This window comes from Centruroides vittatus, unplaced genomic scaffold (genome assembly GCF_030686945.1).
Source record: "Centruroides vittatus isolate TY-2023 unplaced genomic scaffold, ASM3068694v2 contig_400, whole genome shotgun sequence".
In the NCBI taxonomy this organism is placed as follows: domain Eukaryota; kingdom Metazoa; phylum Arthropoda; class Arachnida; order Scorpiones; family Buthidae; genus Centruroides; species Centruroides vittatus.
This window is the reverse complement of record NW_027122215.1, coordinates 1,849,773-1,866,733: the sequence shown is the minus strand read 5'-3', so window position 1 is coordinate 1,866,733 and position 16,961 is coordinate 1,849,773. Positions and strand designations below refer to the sequence as shown.

At 29.9% G+C, this 16,961-nt stretch overlaps 1 protein-coding gene across 1 annotated transcript in view; it reads left to right on the top strand.

The window, feature by feature from the left end:
• Positions 1-16,961, top strand: part of Upf2 (UPF2 regulator of nonsense mediated mRNA decay) — a 114,615-nt gene that overhangs the window by 49,043 nt on the left and 48,611 nt on the right. Inside the window, exons 7-12 of the mRNA XM_067271727.1 lie at positions 1,469-1,545; positions 5,616-5,696; positions 5,770-5,799; positions 5,908-6,027; positions 8,475-8,522; positions 12,856-13,068. Of these exons, the coding sequence (XP_067127828.1) occupies positions 1,469-1,545; positions 5,616-5,696; positions 5,770-5,799; positions 5,908-6,027; positions 8,475-8,522; positions 12,856-13,068 (569 nt within the window). The remainder of the gene's footprint in view (positions 1-1,468; positions 1,546-5,615; positions 5,697-5,769; positions 5,800-5,907; positions 6,028-8,474; positions 8,523-12,855; positions 13,069-16,961) is intronic.

Sequence of the window (16,961 nt, the reverse complement as noted above, 5' to 3'; positions counted from 1 at the left end):
GAATTATGAATTATGAGAAATTAGACTTATTACACTTCTTATAAGAACATTTTTAAAAAAATTAGAAATTTTCTCCATTTAAAATAATTATCCAAATGTCAATTCAATATTATATTAAATGAAGAAAATGAAAGAATATTATTTTTAAATTTTTAAAAATCATATAACAGTAATGCATAGTATATAATATAATATGCATATATATGTACACTCATTACCATAAAAATTGGTGCACCAAGGAGGAGTTGTTGGAATTGAATGAAATTGTACACTCTGTGAGTGAGTGTAATGGTAATGTAAGTAAGTGATTATAAAATGAAAGAAGATTCTAGTACCCTGTTGGGTCACCTCTAGCTTGTAAAACGGCAGGTATGGAAGCATACAGATGCCTTATGGTGTCCTGTGGCATCTTAGTCCACAGTTGCTGCAAGCAGTTCTTTGCTTTGCTGTGAACAGATTTTTCATCAGTATATTATGCATAGATTTACAGGCCTATCTTATTGGTAGTTTCTGTCCTGGACATATGTATATATGTGTGAGATATATATATATATATATATATAAAATTATAATAATTGGTCATGTCACTTACATGTATTAATAATATGAACTATAACTTTAACCTCAATTTCATTTTCTGCAATTAATCAGTTTTTTGTTTCAGTTAAAAGTACAAATTAAAAAGAATTATGAATTAGATCTTGGCTTTTTAGTTACAGTAGAGCATCAATTATCTGAATACTGATCAACTGAAACATCTGTTAACTGAAAGTGTTCCAGTTGGCAAATTCAAATTTCTGCTAGTGCTGTGGCACTGCAATATTTGGTTATGTCTTGGGCTACTCCAATATTATTTTTGTTGGTGTGCGAGTTTTAGCTGGCTATACTGGTGCAACCATGAGAAGATACTTAAGGACATGCCAGTATTTAACGAGGCTTTTTTCCCCATCGTGAATGGTGAGCTTTGCTTGTTTTGTGTGGTGTTTTTCTCAGGACTGTGTGTCATGCTGAATTGGAACGTTTTTGATACTAGATTAACTTCCGAAATATAATTTTTTTGTTTTTATATTTTTCAATATATTTATTTTGTTTTTGCAAAATAAAGAAATAATTTTTAACCATACAATAGCCACAATTATTATTTAAAATAGTTTTCATTAGGCTTAACGTTGACAAAAATTCAATGCAAAGCAACATGCAATGGAGAAAAATTTCAATACAGGATAGGTTAATATATTTTTTTGTACATGATCAGTTACCTGAACAATCCCCATTCTGAATTTTTTTGGATAATTGATGCTCTACTGTAATAGGAATGTCAATTAAGAAAATAAAATTATAATTGTTATCAGATTATATTTATAGTTATATTTGTTGTGTCAAATATGATTGATTATTATGTTAATTACAGTTTAGATAAAATTATGTTGACAGTTAATTAACTGAAATTGAAATTTCTTTTATTCAGCCAACCGTCCAGAAGAATCTTTCTTCAGCAGATTAGATTCGTCATTGAAAAAAAATACTGCTTTCATTAAAAGATTGGTAAGAATAATAATCTTATTTTCATTTTCTAAGACTTAAGAAATTATTTTTGTATTTATGCAAATTTTTAATATTATAGTTTACTGTGTTTTCAAATCTTGTTCATAATGTTCTGGAGATAAGCTATCGGGAGGTTATTTATATTAATTTATATTGACCTATATTACCATAAATAAATAAAGATTAACATGTAATGTTTACATGTTGATGTGAATAATATCTAATTTTTAACATTTTTATTATATAAATTGAGAACAGTTTATTTAATACAGTTAATTAGTGCAACAATGAAAATGCAATAATTCAATTGTAATTAATTTTTGTAACATATTTCATTTGTTACAATAGCAGCTGTTTATTTTGCATTACACGATAAATTAAAATTAAATAAGATTTTTAATAACATTAAATCCAAAATTTTCAACCTTTTTTATGTATCAATCCCCTTAAATATTATATACAGTTGTACCTTGTACTTCAAATTTAATTTATTCCAGGAAGCTGTTTAAACTGAATTGTTTAGTCTGAATCAGTTTTTCTCATTAGAAATAATGGAAAATGAACTAATCTATTCCCACGCCCTAAAGAATACCCATTTCAATAAACTTAAAACAGCAAATGGCACATAATTTAAAGTAAAAAATAACACAATTAAATGCCAGAATAATAAATTAAAACACAAAATAAGTAAATGCTGTATAATAAAATCAAAATTGCATTTAATGGTTGCACACAGTTGACCCTGGCTTCTTAAACATGGCTGCAAGATCTGCTACATGTTTACTGCTTTCATGCTTCATGATAAGTTACCTTTTCATCTTCAATCATTGATACTACAACCTTTCTCTTATACTGTACTTTGTTGCTTCCACACACTTCTTGGATTGCCATGGTTAATAAGTAAAGGTTATATTGGGTTGAACAGAATGTTTTTGTGTATTTTTAACAGCTGTTGTTACTTAACAGAGATGTGTGATTTAATTATAACAGTTATTTAACATATTATTGTTAATGTGTGATTGTATTCTTTTGTTTAGAAGTGTATTTTAAGCTTCACATCTTGTTTGAATAAAATTAAGTTGAAATGTCTTCAGATAAAAAGCACATCAGGCATATTATGCTTTATGAGTTTTAGAAGGGACATAATGCCATACAAACAATAAAAAAAAATTTGTAATGTTTATGGGGAAGATGCTCCTAAACTTTGAACATGGCATGTGTTTTAAAAAGTTCTTTTCAGGAAATTTTAAATTAAAGGATACAGAATGTATGGGTCACCCAAAAGCTGTCAATGAAGAAAAATTGCAGGGAGAAATTGTTAAAAATTAACAAGTAACACACAATATATATAATCAAACACCAAAAATAAAGCAAGAAAAGCACTGAGAACATATGGGTGTAACATAAGAGCGAGAGATGACTTGGGCACACAACAGATTGCATTTACACTTTGAATGCATTTTTTCACTGTGTGTGCAGTTCAAACTCTGAAGAATTTGAAATAGGAGGTACCACTGTATATGCAACAGCCCTTATACATAATTTTTAAAAATAATCTATCTTTCTAAATTTATTTGAGAGCAAAAAACTATGTCAAATTTTCAATATTTATTAAAAAATATATTTGAAAAGTTATTGGCCCCCCCCCCACTCAACCTCTGTGGGATTAACACCAACCTGTTGGAAGTGGTGTGGCCTAAAACATAATCATATTGAATACTTAAATTCACAATTACAATAGAAATTTACACTTTACAACAAAATAAATTTCTATTGTAATTGTGAATTTAAGTATTCAATATGATTGTTACACTTTACACTTTATGAATTTACACTTCACAACAAAATAAATTTCATGGTAAATTTTCAGCAATGTTACTTAACTTTTGATGATCACTCAATTTCCTAAGAGTAAAATAAAGAAATTATTATAACAATTTTGTAATTTTTAAATTTATTAAATTTTTTATTACAGAATTGTCTTCAGTAATATAATGTATATGTTACCGGCAAAACCCGATTTTATGCCAAACTAGTTTGGCATAAGCGTGTCAGGCAAAACTTGTTTAGAATTATTATTTAAGTATATTAATGGTTAAAGTAAAATTAAAAGGCAATCAGTTAGATGAACAATATTTATTCAAACATAGTCTACTTAATAATTATGGTAATTTATTAGAATAGGTTAGGTTAGGTTAGAATGTGCGTCCCCACAGTTCCATGTCTTCTGATTGCTGGACTTGGAGACAAACTGCCACCTTCGATACCTAGGGTAACATTAACCCCTTTTTTTATAATTAAGTAGACTATGTTTGAATAAATATTGTTCATCTAATTGATTGCCTTTTAATTTTATTTTAACCATTAATATACTTGAATAATAATTCTAAATTAGTTTGGTGTAAAATTGGGTTTTGCCAGTAACATATATATATATATATATATATATTGATGAAGACGAATTATAGATTTTTCAAAAATGTTTTACTAAATTATACACAATATTTTTTTTACTATTCTGTAATTAAAAATTTAATAAGTTTAAAAATTATGAAATTGTTATAATAATTTCTTTATTTTACTCTTAGGAAATTGAGTGATCATCAAAAATTGAGAAAGAGATTGCTGAAAATTGAAATGAATATGTATATATATTATGAAAAAAATAAATGTCACTGAATAGATAGCAAATTTTATTTTTGGCTTGAATTCAAAGAAAAATTTGAAAACTTGATGACTTTTTTGTAATTAATAATTTTATAAAAAATTTTTGATTATAATAATGGCCTGGAAAATATAAAAAAATATATGATTTTTATAAAATAAAGTTTTGAATAGTTTTTTTTTAAAATGTATTTAATTTTTTTTCCAAAGAAAAGTTACAGTGACATTCAGTTAACCCAGCATTTTTGGGATCAACTCGGTGTCAGATTATCAAATATGCCAACTTATTGGATGATGGGATTTTTTCCTGTTTTTTGTTTTTTTGATTCCCTGGACACAATTTTACATACCTTTGCATGTAAAACTGTACAAATTTGCCTTTTATGATTGTTTAACATGTCATTTCAATTTTTCCAGATTATTCCTACTCTTGGTTAGTTTGAAACAAGAACACACTAACTAGAATCTTACTTGGTGCTTTGTACACTTTTATCTACATTTACTCTACATTCTATATATTTTACATATTAAAAGCAAAATGTTCCATCACCAACAAAACTGAAACCGAAACTAAACTTTACAAAGAACTGTTATAAATAGAGACTTAACTCTGCCAAGGTGAAATACAACCAAATCAATCAAGACTGACAACAAGTACTTTATCCATACTTTATGAAATATGTTTCAATTGAGTTGATTTAAATTAATTTTGATTTTAGTTTTAGTTTCTGTTTGATTTTTGTTTGGTTTGGTATAAAGGCCAGAGTTTTAAATTTAATTATTTTTAGTTTTAATTAACTGGCACCTAGTTATATATAAATACAGATGAATATCCTGTGCACCAATACTCTCACCCAAAGACAAGCTGGATATTCCTGCTTAACAGGTTTCCCAGCATACCGGCTGCTGTGTTAACGGAATTTCACTGTATTTAAATGTTTCTATCAATGGAATAGTTACTATATAATTAATAATGGATCCAAGTGTCAGCTTAGGAAATAGAATAGTCATGCTCTTTCCTTGCAGTTGACTGTGTAATACATTTCCATGGTCCATCAAGGTTAACTGCATTTAATAGAGCCTGTATTATTCTGGTAATACAGATATTGTATGTTCATTACTCGTGACCAGTCATTATAAAAAATAATGTTTATTTGCCATTCTGATTACCCATCCAAGCACTGCCAAATTGCATTAGAACCAATGTGAGTGTTAGTCTACTGGTGTATCATTTATCATTAGTTCATATTAGCAATTGCTGATTTATTTTGCTACTGATAAAAATATTGCTACATGTCAAAATTTGCACTATGTAGTGGAAACCCTGTTTAAATTAAAATTGATAATTATTAATTGCAGTACTTTTCATTGAATATATGTGTTTAAAAATTTAATTTTTATTATAGAGAAATATGACTGAGGCACAAAGAGAATCCTTAATTAAAGACATGAGTGGATTAAATTTAACTAAATACATCAGTGAAGCTGTAGGTTATTCTTTTTACTTTTTTTGATAACAATTAAAATATTGAAATATAATGAAAAAATTTCTGTAATTAGGCTGCTGCTATTGTAGATGCAAAATTAAAGGTGAGGAATTTGTATGATTTATAAAATCAAATGTTTTGCTTTATTATTATAAGCATATAAATTAATTTGTTTTGAAATAGACTTTTCAGTTTTTATATTAAATTGTAGATGTCAGATGTTAATATGGCAGTTCAAGTTTGTTCTCTTCTTCATCAACGTTATGCTGATTTTTCAATGCAGTTACTTGAAAATTGGCAAAAAGTGTTACCTTTGAAGAAAGATGAAAAGGTAATTTTTTCATTTTCTAATTTGACTTTTATTTGTGTATTTTAAACTGCAACTTGTGGCTTAAAATATTTGTATAAAATTTGTAAGTAAAACAGAAATGTTTTTATCACATTGAATATTCGAAATTGAAAGTATAAAGTAGTAAATGAAAAAAAAAATTTATGCTAATTTTCCATAAAAGATAGGATCGCTCTGTAGAAATTTCATAACTTAATTTTAATTTCTGCTTTTCTAGTGGAACTGAAATGGAAATAAAACAAAAGTTTATAGCATTCTATCAAAGGAATGCTATAAAAATAAAATAAAATTTCAAATAGACATAGTGACTAAAAAGTTCTAAGAACCTAAAAAAGTTAATGAAAAGAAAATTATAAAGTACATAAGCTTTTATATATCATTACTAAAAGCATAATTGGGTTTCTAGAAATAACTCTTGATGAAATTTAACAACTGTAAAGAATTACTATATTTATAGTAAATTTTTCCATGAAATTAAGTTTTTTTAAGAATGTATAAGCTATTTTATATACAAATAACTTACACTTAATAAGAACTTGCTAAGAGAGAAACAATTTTGAGATTTTTTAAGAAATAAAATCTAAAATTTAATAAGATTGTATGTAGAATTTTGTTGATGAAATGATATTTTTTTGTTAGCATGGCACCTTTTCTGCTTTATTCTATTATAAATTTTGATTCTATAAAGATTATTTTCAGTTTTTTTTTTTTTTTATGTAAAGAATACATTTTAAAATCGAAGTAATATGGATAAAGTATGCATTTTTTGTAACTAACAGGAACATTATATGGATTTTAAAGTGTTTTTTTTTTTAATATAAAAATATATTTTAATTGTAAAGAAAAAAAAAGAAACCAGTGGAAGAGATCATCTTAATAGTGTTGAAATGCATATTAGAAAAATAGTTTTGTGTGTTTAAATAATCATCTTTTCCCTGACCAGGAAAGTGATTGATCAGGATTGATGAGAGAATGTAGGCTAATGAGAATAACTGTTAAAATTTAAAACTTGCATCATTCTGTTGAATTTAATTGAAAATTATGTAAACCATTTAATAGAAATGTATTGAATCTAGTTAAAAGTTGTAGTTAATATGTTTACTTGAACATGAAAGTAAAGCTAAAACCAATATTAAAACTAATTTTTAAATCTAATATATAATTATAAATTGTATATATATATATAATTACATGACTCACCCTCCTTCATATATATATATATATATATATATATATAAAGGGTGAGTCATGTAATCTGAAACAGTAAAGTATCTTGAAAACAAAATGTTAGAGGAAAATGTTTAAAATAACATTTGTTTTAAATGGAGAAGGGAAACAAGTGTGTGTATTTTTTATTTTAACAATGTGTCAATGGTCAACTTGTTTTCAAGTGAAAATCTGTATTTTTTGTAGCAGCAGTTGATTCTATGCAAAACAACAAATGACTTTTGTCGGAAACATTTTTCTGTTTGATGCTTAGTTTTCACATTTCAATTTTAAAAGAAGGTTAACAAAATTTCTATATTTAAAGTGAAAAGCAATTTTTTATTGCCAAAACATAAAACAAATTAATTGTAATGAAGAAATTAATCTAACAAATGTTCAAAAAGATGGCCTTTAACCTTGATACATTTTTTGATATATTCAAGAAAAGATTGGTAACAAATTAAAAGTATTTCTTAAGGAATAGTTTCACAAAAATTTCATATTTGTTCCTACATATTTTTTGGGGTGGTGTTAAATTGTTGTATTTTCAAATGGTGCTAAATTGTGTGATCTAGCAGGCTGAGATACTGGACCACTAGATTCTATCCAACAACCATTGTAACATTGATGTAATGCTTGTTGAGTAGCATATGAATAATGAGCATCATGCTGAATCCATATGGTCTGTCTTTCTTCTAAATTCATGTCTTCCAGCAATAATGACAATTCATCAGTGAGAAAATTGTGTTGTTTCTCACCATTCGGACAAGAAATAATTGATATATATATATAAGACAGACCATATATATATATATATATATATATATTATTAAATATAAATCAATTAGGAAATTATGAAAGTGGATTTTAAGACAGCTTTTGAACTATGCAAAAATATTTAATAAAGTTTTCGGTTTAAGTGCAATGAAATCCTTGTCAATTTACTTATTGACAGTTAAAGGTAGTTTGTCATATTTGGACTTATGTTAAAGCTGACACATTAAAATGCCAAAAATGTTTAGCTTGTTCAGACAGTTAACATTATAAGTTAAGTGCAATAACCAAACATTAAATTCAATATTCATTTGAAATTAAATTCATATTTCTTTTAATATATAATTAACATATGGCAATAAAGAAATATGCATAATATATACATATAGAATATTGTATTATTTTCCATTTTGAATTGAATTTGATTTTAATAATTTTAAATATTTCAGATAACAAATCCCAGTAAAATTAGAGTGGATCTTAGATTTTATGCTGAGGTAAAAAGTTTTTTAAATATTGTATGAAAGTTCTTAGTAGTAATGAATAATTTTAATAAATAGCTGTTGTAGCTTTGGTATTATCAGTCTTTATCTAAAAATAATAAATTCTATCTCATATATATTATGAGATTAAAGTTTATATCCATTACTATTTATAGAAAATATAGTTTTATGTACTTACATACTAGTTTTTACAACTAGGTACTGTAAAAACTTATTAAATTACAAATTAATAGCAAAAATAAAATTTATTTATGTAAAATTTATTAATATAAGACTCAAACATTTTCTCATAATGTTTTTTTGTGTAAATACTTTCAAAGTTAGGTACACATCTGCATACAGATTAAATCACCTTCGTTTAATTGAACACAGTTGTTCATTTCTTTCTCACCTGTAAGAGTTGTTCTTTCATGCACCATTTCATTTGAAACAAATGACATTGGTTTTCCTGACCAAAATGTGATTTACAATCATTTTTCTGTTATTAACATAAAATTAAAAAACAATTAGAAGTGAATGAAAGAATGTCAACTTAAGAAGTTATTTTCAGGAGCATTTTTATACTGGAAGGTAGTGGTGTGCAATGGGTGAAACATCGATGATCGAGGTCAGCAATTGATGGTGAAAAAACATCAATGATAATTTTCAGACATTGATGCTCCATTGATGTTTGTTTAAATTTTCAGTTTTATCTGATTACATCAGAAATAAAAAGAAAACGAAAGTTAAATCTTAACTTAAATGTTGTATTGACGTTTGTTATTGCAATAAGTACATGAGTATAAGCAGCTCTTACAAAAGGAACAAATTAAACCTCTAATTTATAAAGATTTCCAAAATTCATAGAACTTAATATTAATAGTTTTTGTGTATGCTTTGGGCTCAGACTTAGACTTGTTCATTTTTTATTAATAATAAAGCTGGTCTTAGAAAACAATCTTTCCAATGGCACTGAAGTTGTGAGTGTGCATAATGATTGTAATGCTAAAAAGCTAAGATTTTGTTCAGTATCTTGCATGTCTTTCCAAAATGCCAAAGGGTCAGAGGTGTCACTGAAATAGCCATGTTTAGATAATGTTGTAATGAATTTATAATTAAAGGATTTCCTGATCCCCTGTCAGTCACTACTTGTGATTTTTATGTTTCTGTGATCCCACAAGTCACTGGTGTCAGCTGCATTATCATTCTCAATTACAGCTGCATCATCGTTCTCAATTACAGCTGCATCATTGATCATAGTTAATGATTGGTTGTGAATTAAGTTGGGTGTTAATGAAATTTACAGCTCTAGCACAACTTGCATTACTTTTAAAGTTGACTTTCTTAAATCGTGGATCTAGCACTGTTGCCACATTGTAGGCCAGTTTTGTTTCAATGTATTTAAATCTGTAATCCAAATTTTTATAAACACTTTGGATCAATAATTTTAATTTGAGTCTCAGGAAAAGTTTTACTGAGTATATTAGACAACAAACTCAAAATTGGAATGATCTTACTGATCACAGTAGTGCTTTCTGAAGAAATTTATTAGTAATGCTTAAAAATGGTTTTAAAATTTTAACAGCATCCTGGACCAAACGGTGTTTGTATCCAGATAGCATGTCAGGACCATCGACAACAGTTTGTATTGCTAACGTCACTGAATCTTGTGTCAAGGAACCTGTTTAGCATTAAATAGGTTGAATTCCATCTTGTTTCCACATCCTGAAATCAGTTTCGGTTCACTGCTGCCCAATTTTGATTGCTCTTTCCGTAAACCTGATGCTGCATTATTACTTTTCCAATAACTTTCTGTAACTCTGGGACATCTCTAATTGAATCTTTTACCATTAAATTTAGAGTATGGGCAAAACAAGATAAGTGTTTGTCTTTTCCAAGAAACAGCTCAACTGCTTTTACAAAGTTAGCTCCATTATCTGTAATGCAATATTGTATTATCTTTTTTTTTTCTTAACCCCAAAAATCAATTACCTCATTTAATTGTTCTGATATGTACTCTGAAGTGTGGGTCTCTGTCAAATTTGAAACACCAGGTATATACAACTGATGTTTAAAATTCTTGATGAAATGAACTGTTACTCCCAGGTAACTATGGCTGTTTATTGAATCTGTCCATGCATCTGTGGTTAAAGCCATCACATTTACTGTTGACAGTTCCTTCTTAATAGTCAAAGCTGCTGCATCAAACAGATGGTCAATCTTTCTTTTGATCGTTATCCGGTGTGGGAGATGATACCTTGGGCAAACTACTTTCAAAAAAATTCTGAAATCTATCTCCTGATCGATATCAAAAAGTCTGCCATATTTTAAAATCCAACACACAATTGCTGCAGTTATTTCCTCACTTCTTCCATCTACAATTTTAAATTTATTAATAATTTCTTAATCTACTTGTCAAGTAACTGCACTAGTAATGGACATTATACAGTATAGTGAACACTGCTTAAGCATGTTGCTTAGATTCAAATCTAAGCCCAATATTTTAGGCATGTGCATGACTTCAATGGAAATAAACATTAAAAAGTGGATTACTATATCACACTGCTGTAAAAATTAAGTCAAGAATTAAAAACTGCCCACTATTAGTACAGTTATATTACTTATTATTATGAATATGTTTAGTGTTTGATCTATAGATGCATTAGGCAAGCATTTAATTACTTACATCTAAAATCTAGAACCAAATTAATGTAGTCCAGCATGGTTCGTTGTTGATTTTCAGCTTCCTGTGAATTTGATCCCGTGACACTTAACAATGTAGAAGATGCAGAAATTGTAGTAGATGACAATGATAAAGAAAGAGATTCATTTGATAGGCATGACCTGCTGCTTGGTCTTGAGTCCAGGGAAATATTAATAGCACTAACATCTTAAAAAAAGTAATCTGATACATATCTGAAAAGCTTTATACTGATAAATATTTTTAAATGATTAATACATGTTTTGAATTAAATTATTTACGTGGGTGTTACCTTTGTGAACATGGATTCCACATGTGCACGTAGTCATTTCCTGGGTGGACCTGATGCTTTCGTGTGGCTTTTTAAAACTTTCTTGTGAACATTTTGTAGATGCTGGCAGTAATTTGTCATATTTCCAGAGAACTTTAAAAATTTGCCACAAAGTGTGCACTGTGCCTTGTTTTCTGTAGAGTTTGTTTGAAAAAATTTCCATACTTCTAATGTTGAACTTGAATTCATCATGGGTATTGTGGGAATGACTTTTTTCCTTCAAGAAGTAAGTGGCGTGCTAAGTGAAAGTGAAGTGCTTGCCACTGCAACTGAAGTGCTTGCCACTGCTATTAAAAGCTCTTCATAAAATGAAGAGCTTTTAATAGATTATTTTATATAGCCTATTTAAGAGTTTTCATTAAAAGTAAATTACATTTTTAAAACCATGCTAGTTGAATCTGGTTAAAATTATTGACTTTAAAGAATAAAGTAACTAATGTGACTGATTTCTGAATATTATATTTAAAAAAAACAGTGTGTACTTTTTTTATCCTTGATAGCACAGGCATCATTCTATGTCCAGTCCAGTTGTCCACCAATTATAATAAATAAACAATGCAAGGAAGCCTGTACTGTATATACACTTCAAATAGCATAGTAAATGTAAAAAACTTTACATTTCACAGATTCCACAAGATTTGGATTTTTCGAAATCTCTTGGATTGTTAAAAACCATTGATCATCACTATTTTTAAACAATCGTAAACATGATCAATCGATGATAATCATGCCATCAGTGCCATTGTGCATCACTATTGGAAGGGGTAAGTTCAATAGTAGGAGTGGCAGGAAGCAGTGCCACTGTGGAAAGAGTGATATTTTTTGTGCAAATTTTTGCTTATAATTATTTTTAATTAAATTAAAAAGTAAGATAAATATAATAGGGTTCATCTACATTAAATAAGCTTCAAAATGATGTATGAAACACAAATATAATTCATATGCAATTAACTTAACAAATTGGAAATAAATGTTGCCTTAATGTATTCTTTGTAATATATGTAATGTATTCTTAATGTATATATAGATTATACAATAGTTAAGGTTAAAAATAATCAAGACTACATCTTTATACATGTAATATTATAACAACTCTTTAGAGTACTGTTTTATTTAGTGTTCCATTTGCTAAGAATGTATTCTGAATGCTAATCAGAGAATTACTAAAACATTTTGTACTTTATTGCATATTTATTAATTATTAAATTTAATACAAGTATAAATAATTTATTTGTACTAAATATATTATAAAGAACAGTGAATTGAAAAGATTCAGTTATTAATTCTGAAAATTAAAATTATAATCTTTTTTTTAGCTGATAACATGTGGAGTATTTACTCTAAAAGAAGGTTTACCATTACTTGGGAATTTATTAACAATTTTGACATCTGGTGACAAAGAAGAACACAACAACCTTAATATTATATTAAGTTTCATTAAGCATTGTGGTGAAGATTATGCTGATCTTATTCCACGTAAAATGAGAATATTGGCTGAGAAATTTAATAAAGAACTTCCAAAAAGTGATGTAAGTAAATGATGATCTAAGGTGAAATTTATACATATATATTTTAATAATAGATTACACAAAAAAATAACATACCAACATACAGATGATGATGATTGCTGTACAATTTGTCTATTATTATTATGTTGGGTTAAGTTAGATATACTCGGTTAACACCGGTGGCTAAGTACTATGCCGGACCAAAGTCAAGGCATAGTAACCAAAACAGAAATTAAAGAAGTGTATCAGTGTGTGTGTCTGTATTCAGGAATTTTCTTACAATATGACATGTATTCAATATAGTGGCCTTCTGTAGAGTGATGTATGTGTTTCTATTCAATTCTAATGTGCCCAGGCTTTTGTGTAGTGTGTGTGGTATGACACCTGTAGAGGAGAGAACTACAGGTACAATAAGCACCCCATCCATCCTCCACAGATGCCTTATTTCCTGGGCGAGTTCTGTGTACTTGCTAATTTTTTCAGTGCATGCGTTTTGTATATTGTGAGTGTTTGGAATGGATATGTCTATAATGTATGTGATTTTATTGTGTTTGTCAATGAGTGTGATGTCTGGTCTGTTGTGGTAAATTGTTTTATCTGTGATTATGGCTCTGTCGTAGTACATTTTGTGCGTGTCGTTTTCCAATATTGTCTGTGGAATGTATTTGTAGTATGGTTCGTGGATGTCTACTAATTTGTGTTTCTTTGCAAGCTCTTGGTGTATTATATTTGCTACTTGATTATGTCTGTGTAAATAATCTGTCTGTGCCAAGAGCTTGCAACCAGAGGTGATGTGTTGTATAGTTTCTGGCATGATGTGACATTTTCTGCATGTGTCATTTGTGAGTGTTGCATCTTTGAGTATGTGTTTTCTGTAGTTTTTAGTATTTATGACCTGATCCTGTATGGCAATCATGAATCCTTCCGTCTCCCCAAAGAGGCATCCCCGAGCTAACCAGCTGTTTGACGCAGTTTTGTCAACAAAATCCTGGGCCAGGTCGTAAGGATGCCTGCCATGGAGTGCCTTTCGAGCCCACGATTGCTTAATGGTGTCTATGCTTTTTATATGTTGTGTTGTGTCCATATGATGTGAGTGTAAGTTTAATGGTGTGTTATTCGAGTCTGCTAGAGTTACTGCTTTATGTAATTGTGATGTTTCTTGTTTTTTGTAGAAAAACTCTCGCAGTGACTGTATTTGTTTGTAGTGAAGGTTAACTATGTCAATCAGGCCACGTCCGCCATCTTTACGTGGAAGGGTTAATCTTTCTGTGGCAGATTTAGGATGATGTTGTTTATGCTTAGTAAGTGTTGTTCTTGTTTTCCTTTGGAGTTGCTCAAGATCAGTGTGAGTCCAATGTATAACTCCAAAAGAATATGTGAGTACTGGGATGACATATGTGTTTATTGCTTTAACTGTGTGTTTTGCATTTAATTGTGTTCTGAGAATAGCATTTAACCTACTTTGGTATTCTTTAATTAATCTTTGCTTTATTTGTGTATGTTCTGTTAGTTTGGCCTGTTGGAATCCTAAATACTTGTAGAACTCGCCCTCTTCCATGGATTCAATTATGTCTCCATTTCCAAGCGCAAAATCTTCTTTCTTCAGGATTCCTTTTTCTATGTGAACTGTTTTGCATTTATCTAGGCCAAATTCCATTTGTATGTCCTTGGTGTATGAATGTGTGATTTGTAGGAGTTGATGAAGTTGTTTTTGTGTGGATGCATAAAGTTTTATGTCATCCATGTACATGAGATGTGACAGTGTAAACTGTGTTGTTTTTTCATGCCTGATATTGTAGCCATATTGTGTGTTGTTTAACATGTTGGATAATGGATTCAAGGCTAGGCAGAACCAGAGAGGACTCAAGGAATCTCCTTGAAAAATTCCTCGCCTAATAAAGATTTGGTTTGTTTGTATGGAAGTGTTATGAACCCTGAGATGTAGTGTTGTTCTCCAGTGCTGCATAGTGTTTTGGAAGAATGTAATGAGTGATGGATGTATTTTGTACATGTGTAGAATATGTAGCAGCCAACTGTGTGGAACACTGTCGAATGCTTTTCTGTAGTCTATATATGCCATGTGTATGTTTCTGTGTTGTTTGTGTGCTTGCCGTAGAATGACTGAATCTATGAGTAACTGTTCTTTGCATCCCTTGTGATTTCTACGGCAACCTTTTTGTTGTTCTGTTAGAATGTCGTGTTCTTCAACATGTTTGTATATTTTGTTTGCGATACAGGATGTCAATACTTTGTAGAGTGTTGGGAGACATGTAATTGGTCTGTATTGTGTGGGGTCTGTGGTATTGTTGTTTTTAGGTTTCATGTAGGTGATGCCCTGAGTAAGAAAATTTGGCATGTCTTGTGGATTGATGATGATGTGTGTTAGGTGTTTAGCTAGCTCCTGGTGCAGTGATGTAAACTTTTTGTACCAGAAATTGTGAATGTTGTCTACACCAGGTGTCTTCCAGTTGTGTGTTCTGTTAACAGTGTATTGGAAATCATGTATGCTTATTTCAACACAGGGCATAGTTCGTATGTTGTGTAAGTTTTTGTTCTCCTCCTCAATCCAGCCTGCTTCAGCATTGTGCGTGACAGCACTGGACCAAAGAGAAGACCAATATGTTGTGAGTTCTTCTTCTGTTGGTGTGCCACTGTGCTGTGTATCAGTGTTTGCTTTGTTATTAATTTGTCTGTAAAAGAGTTTTTCATTGTTTGTAAATAATTTATTTTGTTGTTTTCGTAGTGTACATGTTTTGTATCGTTTGAGTCTACGTGCTTTGGCAGCAAGTTTTTGTTTTAGTGTATCAATGTATTCTGTAATGTGTGTGTTGTGATGTTCATGTTTTGTGTGTGTTTTTATTTTCTTGAAAATGTTTTTGAGCTGTTTCCTTAATTTGGGTGTTATGTTGTTTTTAGTGTATTGTGTTAGCCTGCCTAATTGCTGTCTAATGTCATTTATTTGTGTTTCTATTCTTCTCTGCCAGGCAGGCTTGTGATAGAATTGTGTTTTCTGTGTATTTGTCTGTGATTGTACTTTCAGTCCATGGTGTGTCACTACTGTGACTGCCCCAGCATAAACTAATGTATGAATGTCTGCGAGTGTAGAAATTGAATGAATGTAGTGTGGTAGTAAGTGAGTGTTTACATAATTTAGTGTTTTTCCTACTTCCTTTGACGTGTTGATTTTTGGTATTCGTGGTCGTTGTGTGGGATCTGTACCTGTATATTTAGTGAGTGTTTCCTGAAATATAAGTGAGAGCGTATTAACTAAATCCAAGTCTATGTTATCAGTGATGGATGAGGAAGTGTCTGTAGTATCATTAGTGGTAATTGTTGTATGTGTGTTATTATCAATGCTTGTTGCTGGATTATCCTGACAGGTTACATGATCTTCATTAATGTTAGATGTTTCTGTCTGTTGATGTATTTGATCAGCAACCTGTTGTTTGATAAGTTCAAGTGTTGTTTGTGGAATAAGGTTGTTGTGTATAATTGTTCTTTTTTGATCAACAACCCTTTGTTCGGTGACAGTGAGATGAGGATACTGTTGTGTGAATCTATGGTGTAGTTGTTGTCTGTATGCTGTCATGTTTGTTTCAAGTTTTGTGATGGTGTAATAAGTACGGATGATAAACTCGTTCATTTCTACTGTCCATTTCATCCGTTGGCGTGGTTTTCCAGCCTTTGTGGTCTGTGGATGCATTGCCACAGAAACACCAAGGCTGGGTTGGTTCCTCACATCTGTTGAGGGCATTGCAGTAGCCATGCTTGGGCCGGTGCTGCTTTCGCCACCGGTAACCAAGGGAGACTGTGACCTATTTTTCGAACGTGAGCCTCTGCCTAACCCACGAACGCGGACCTTGTTAACCCGGGCGACGTCCGAGCCGGTATCACACTTTGATCTAGTTATTACC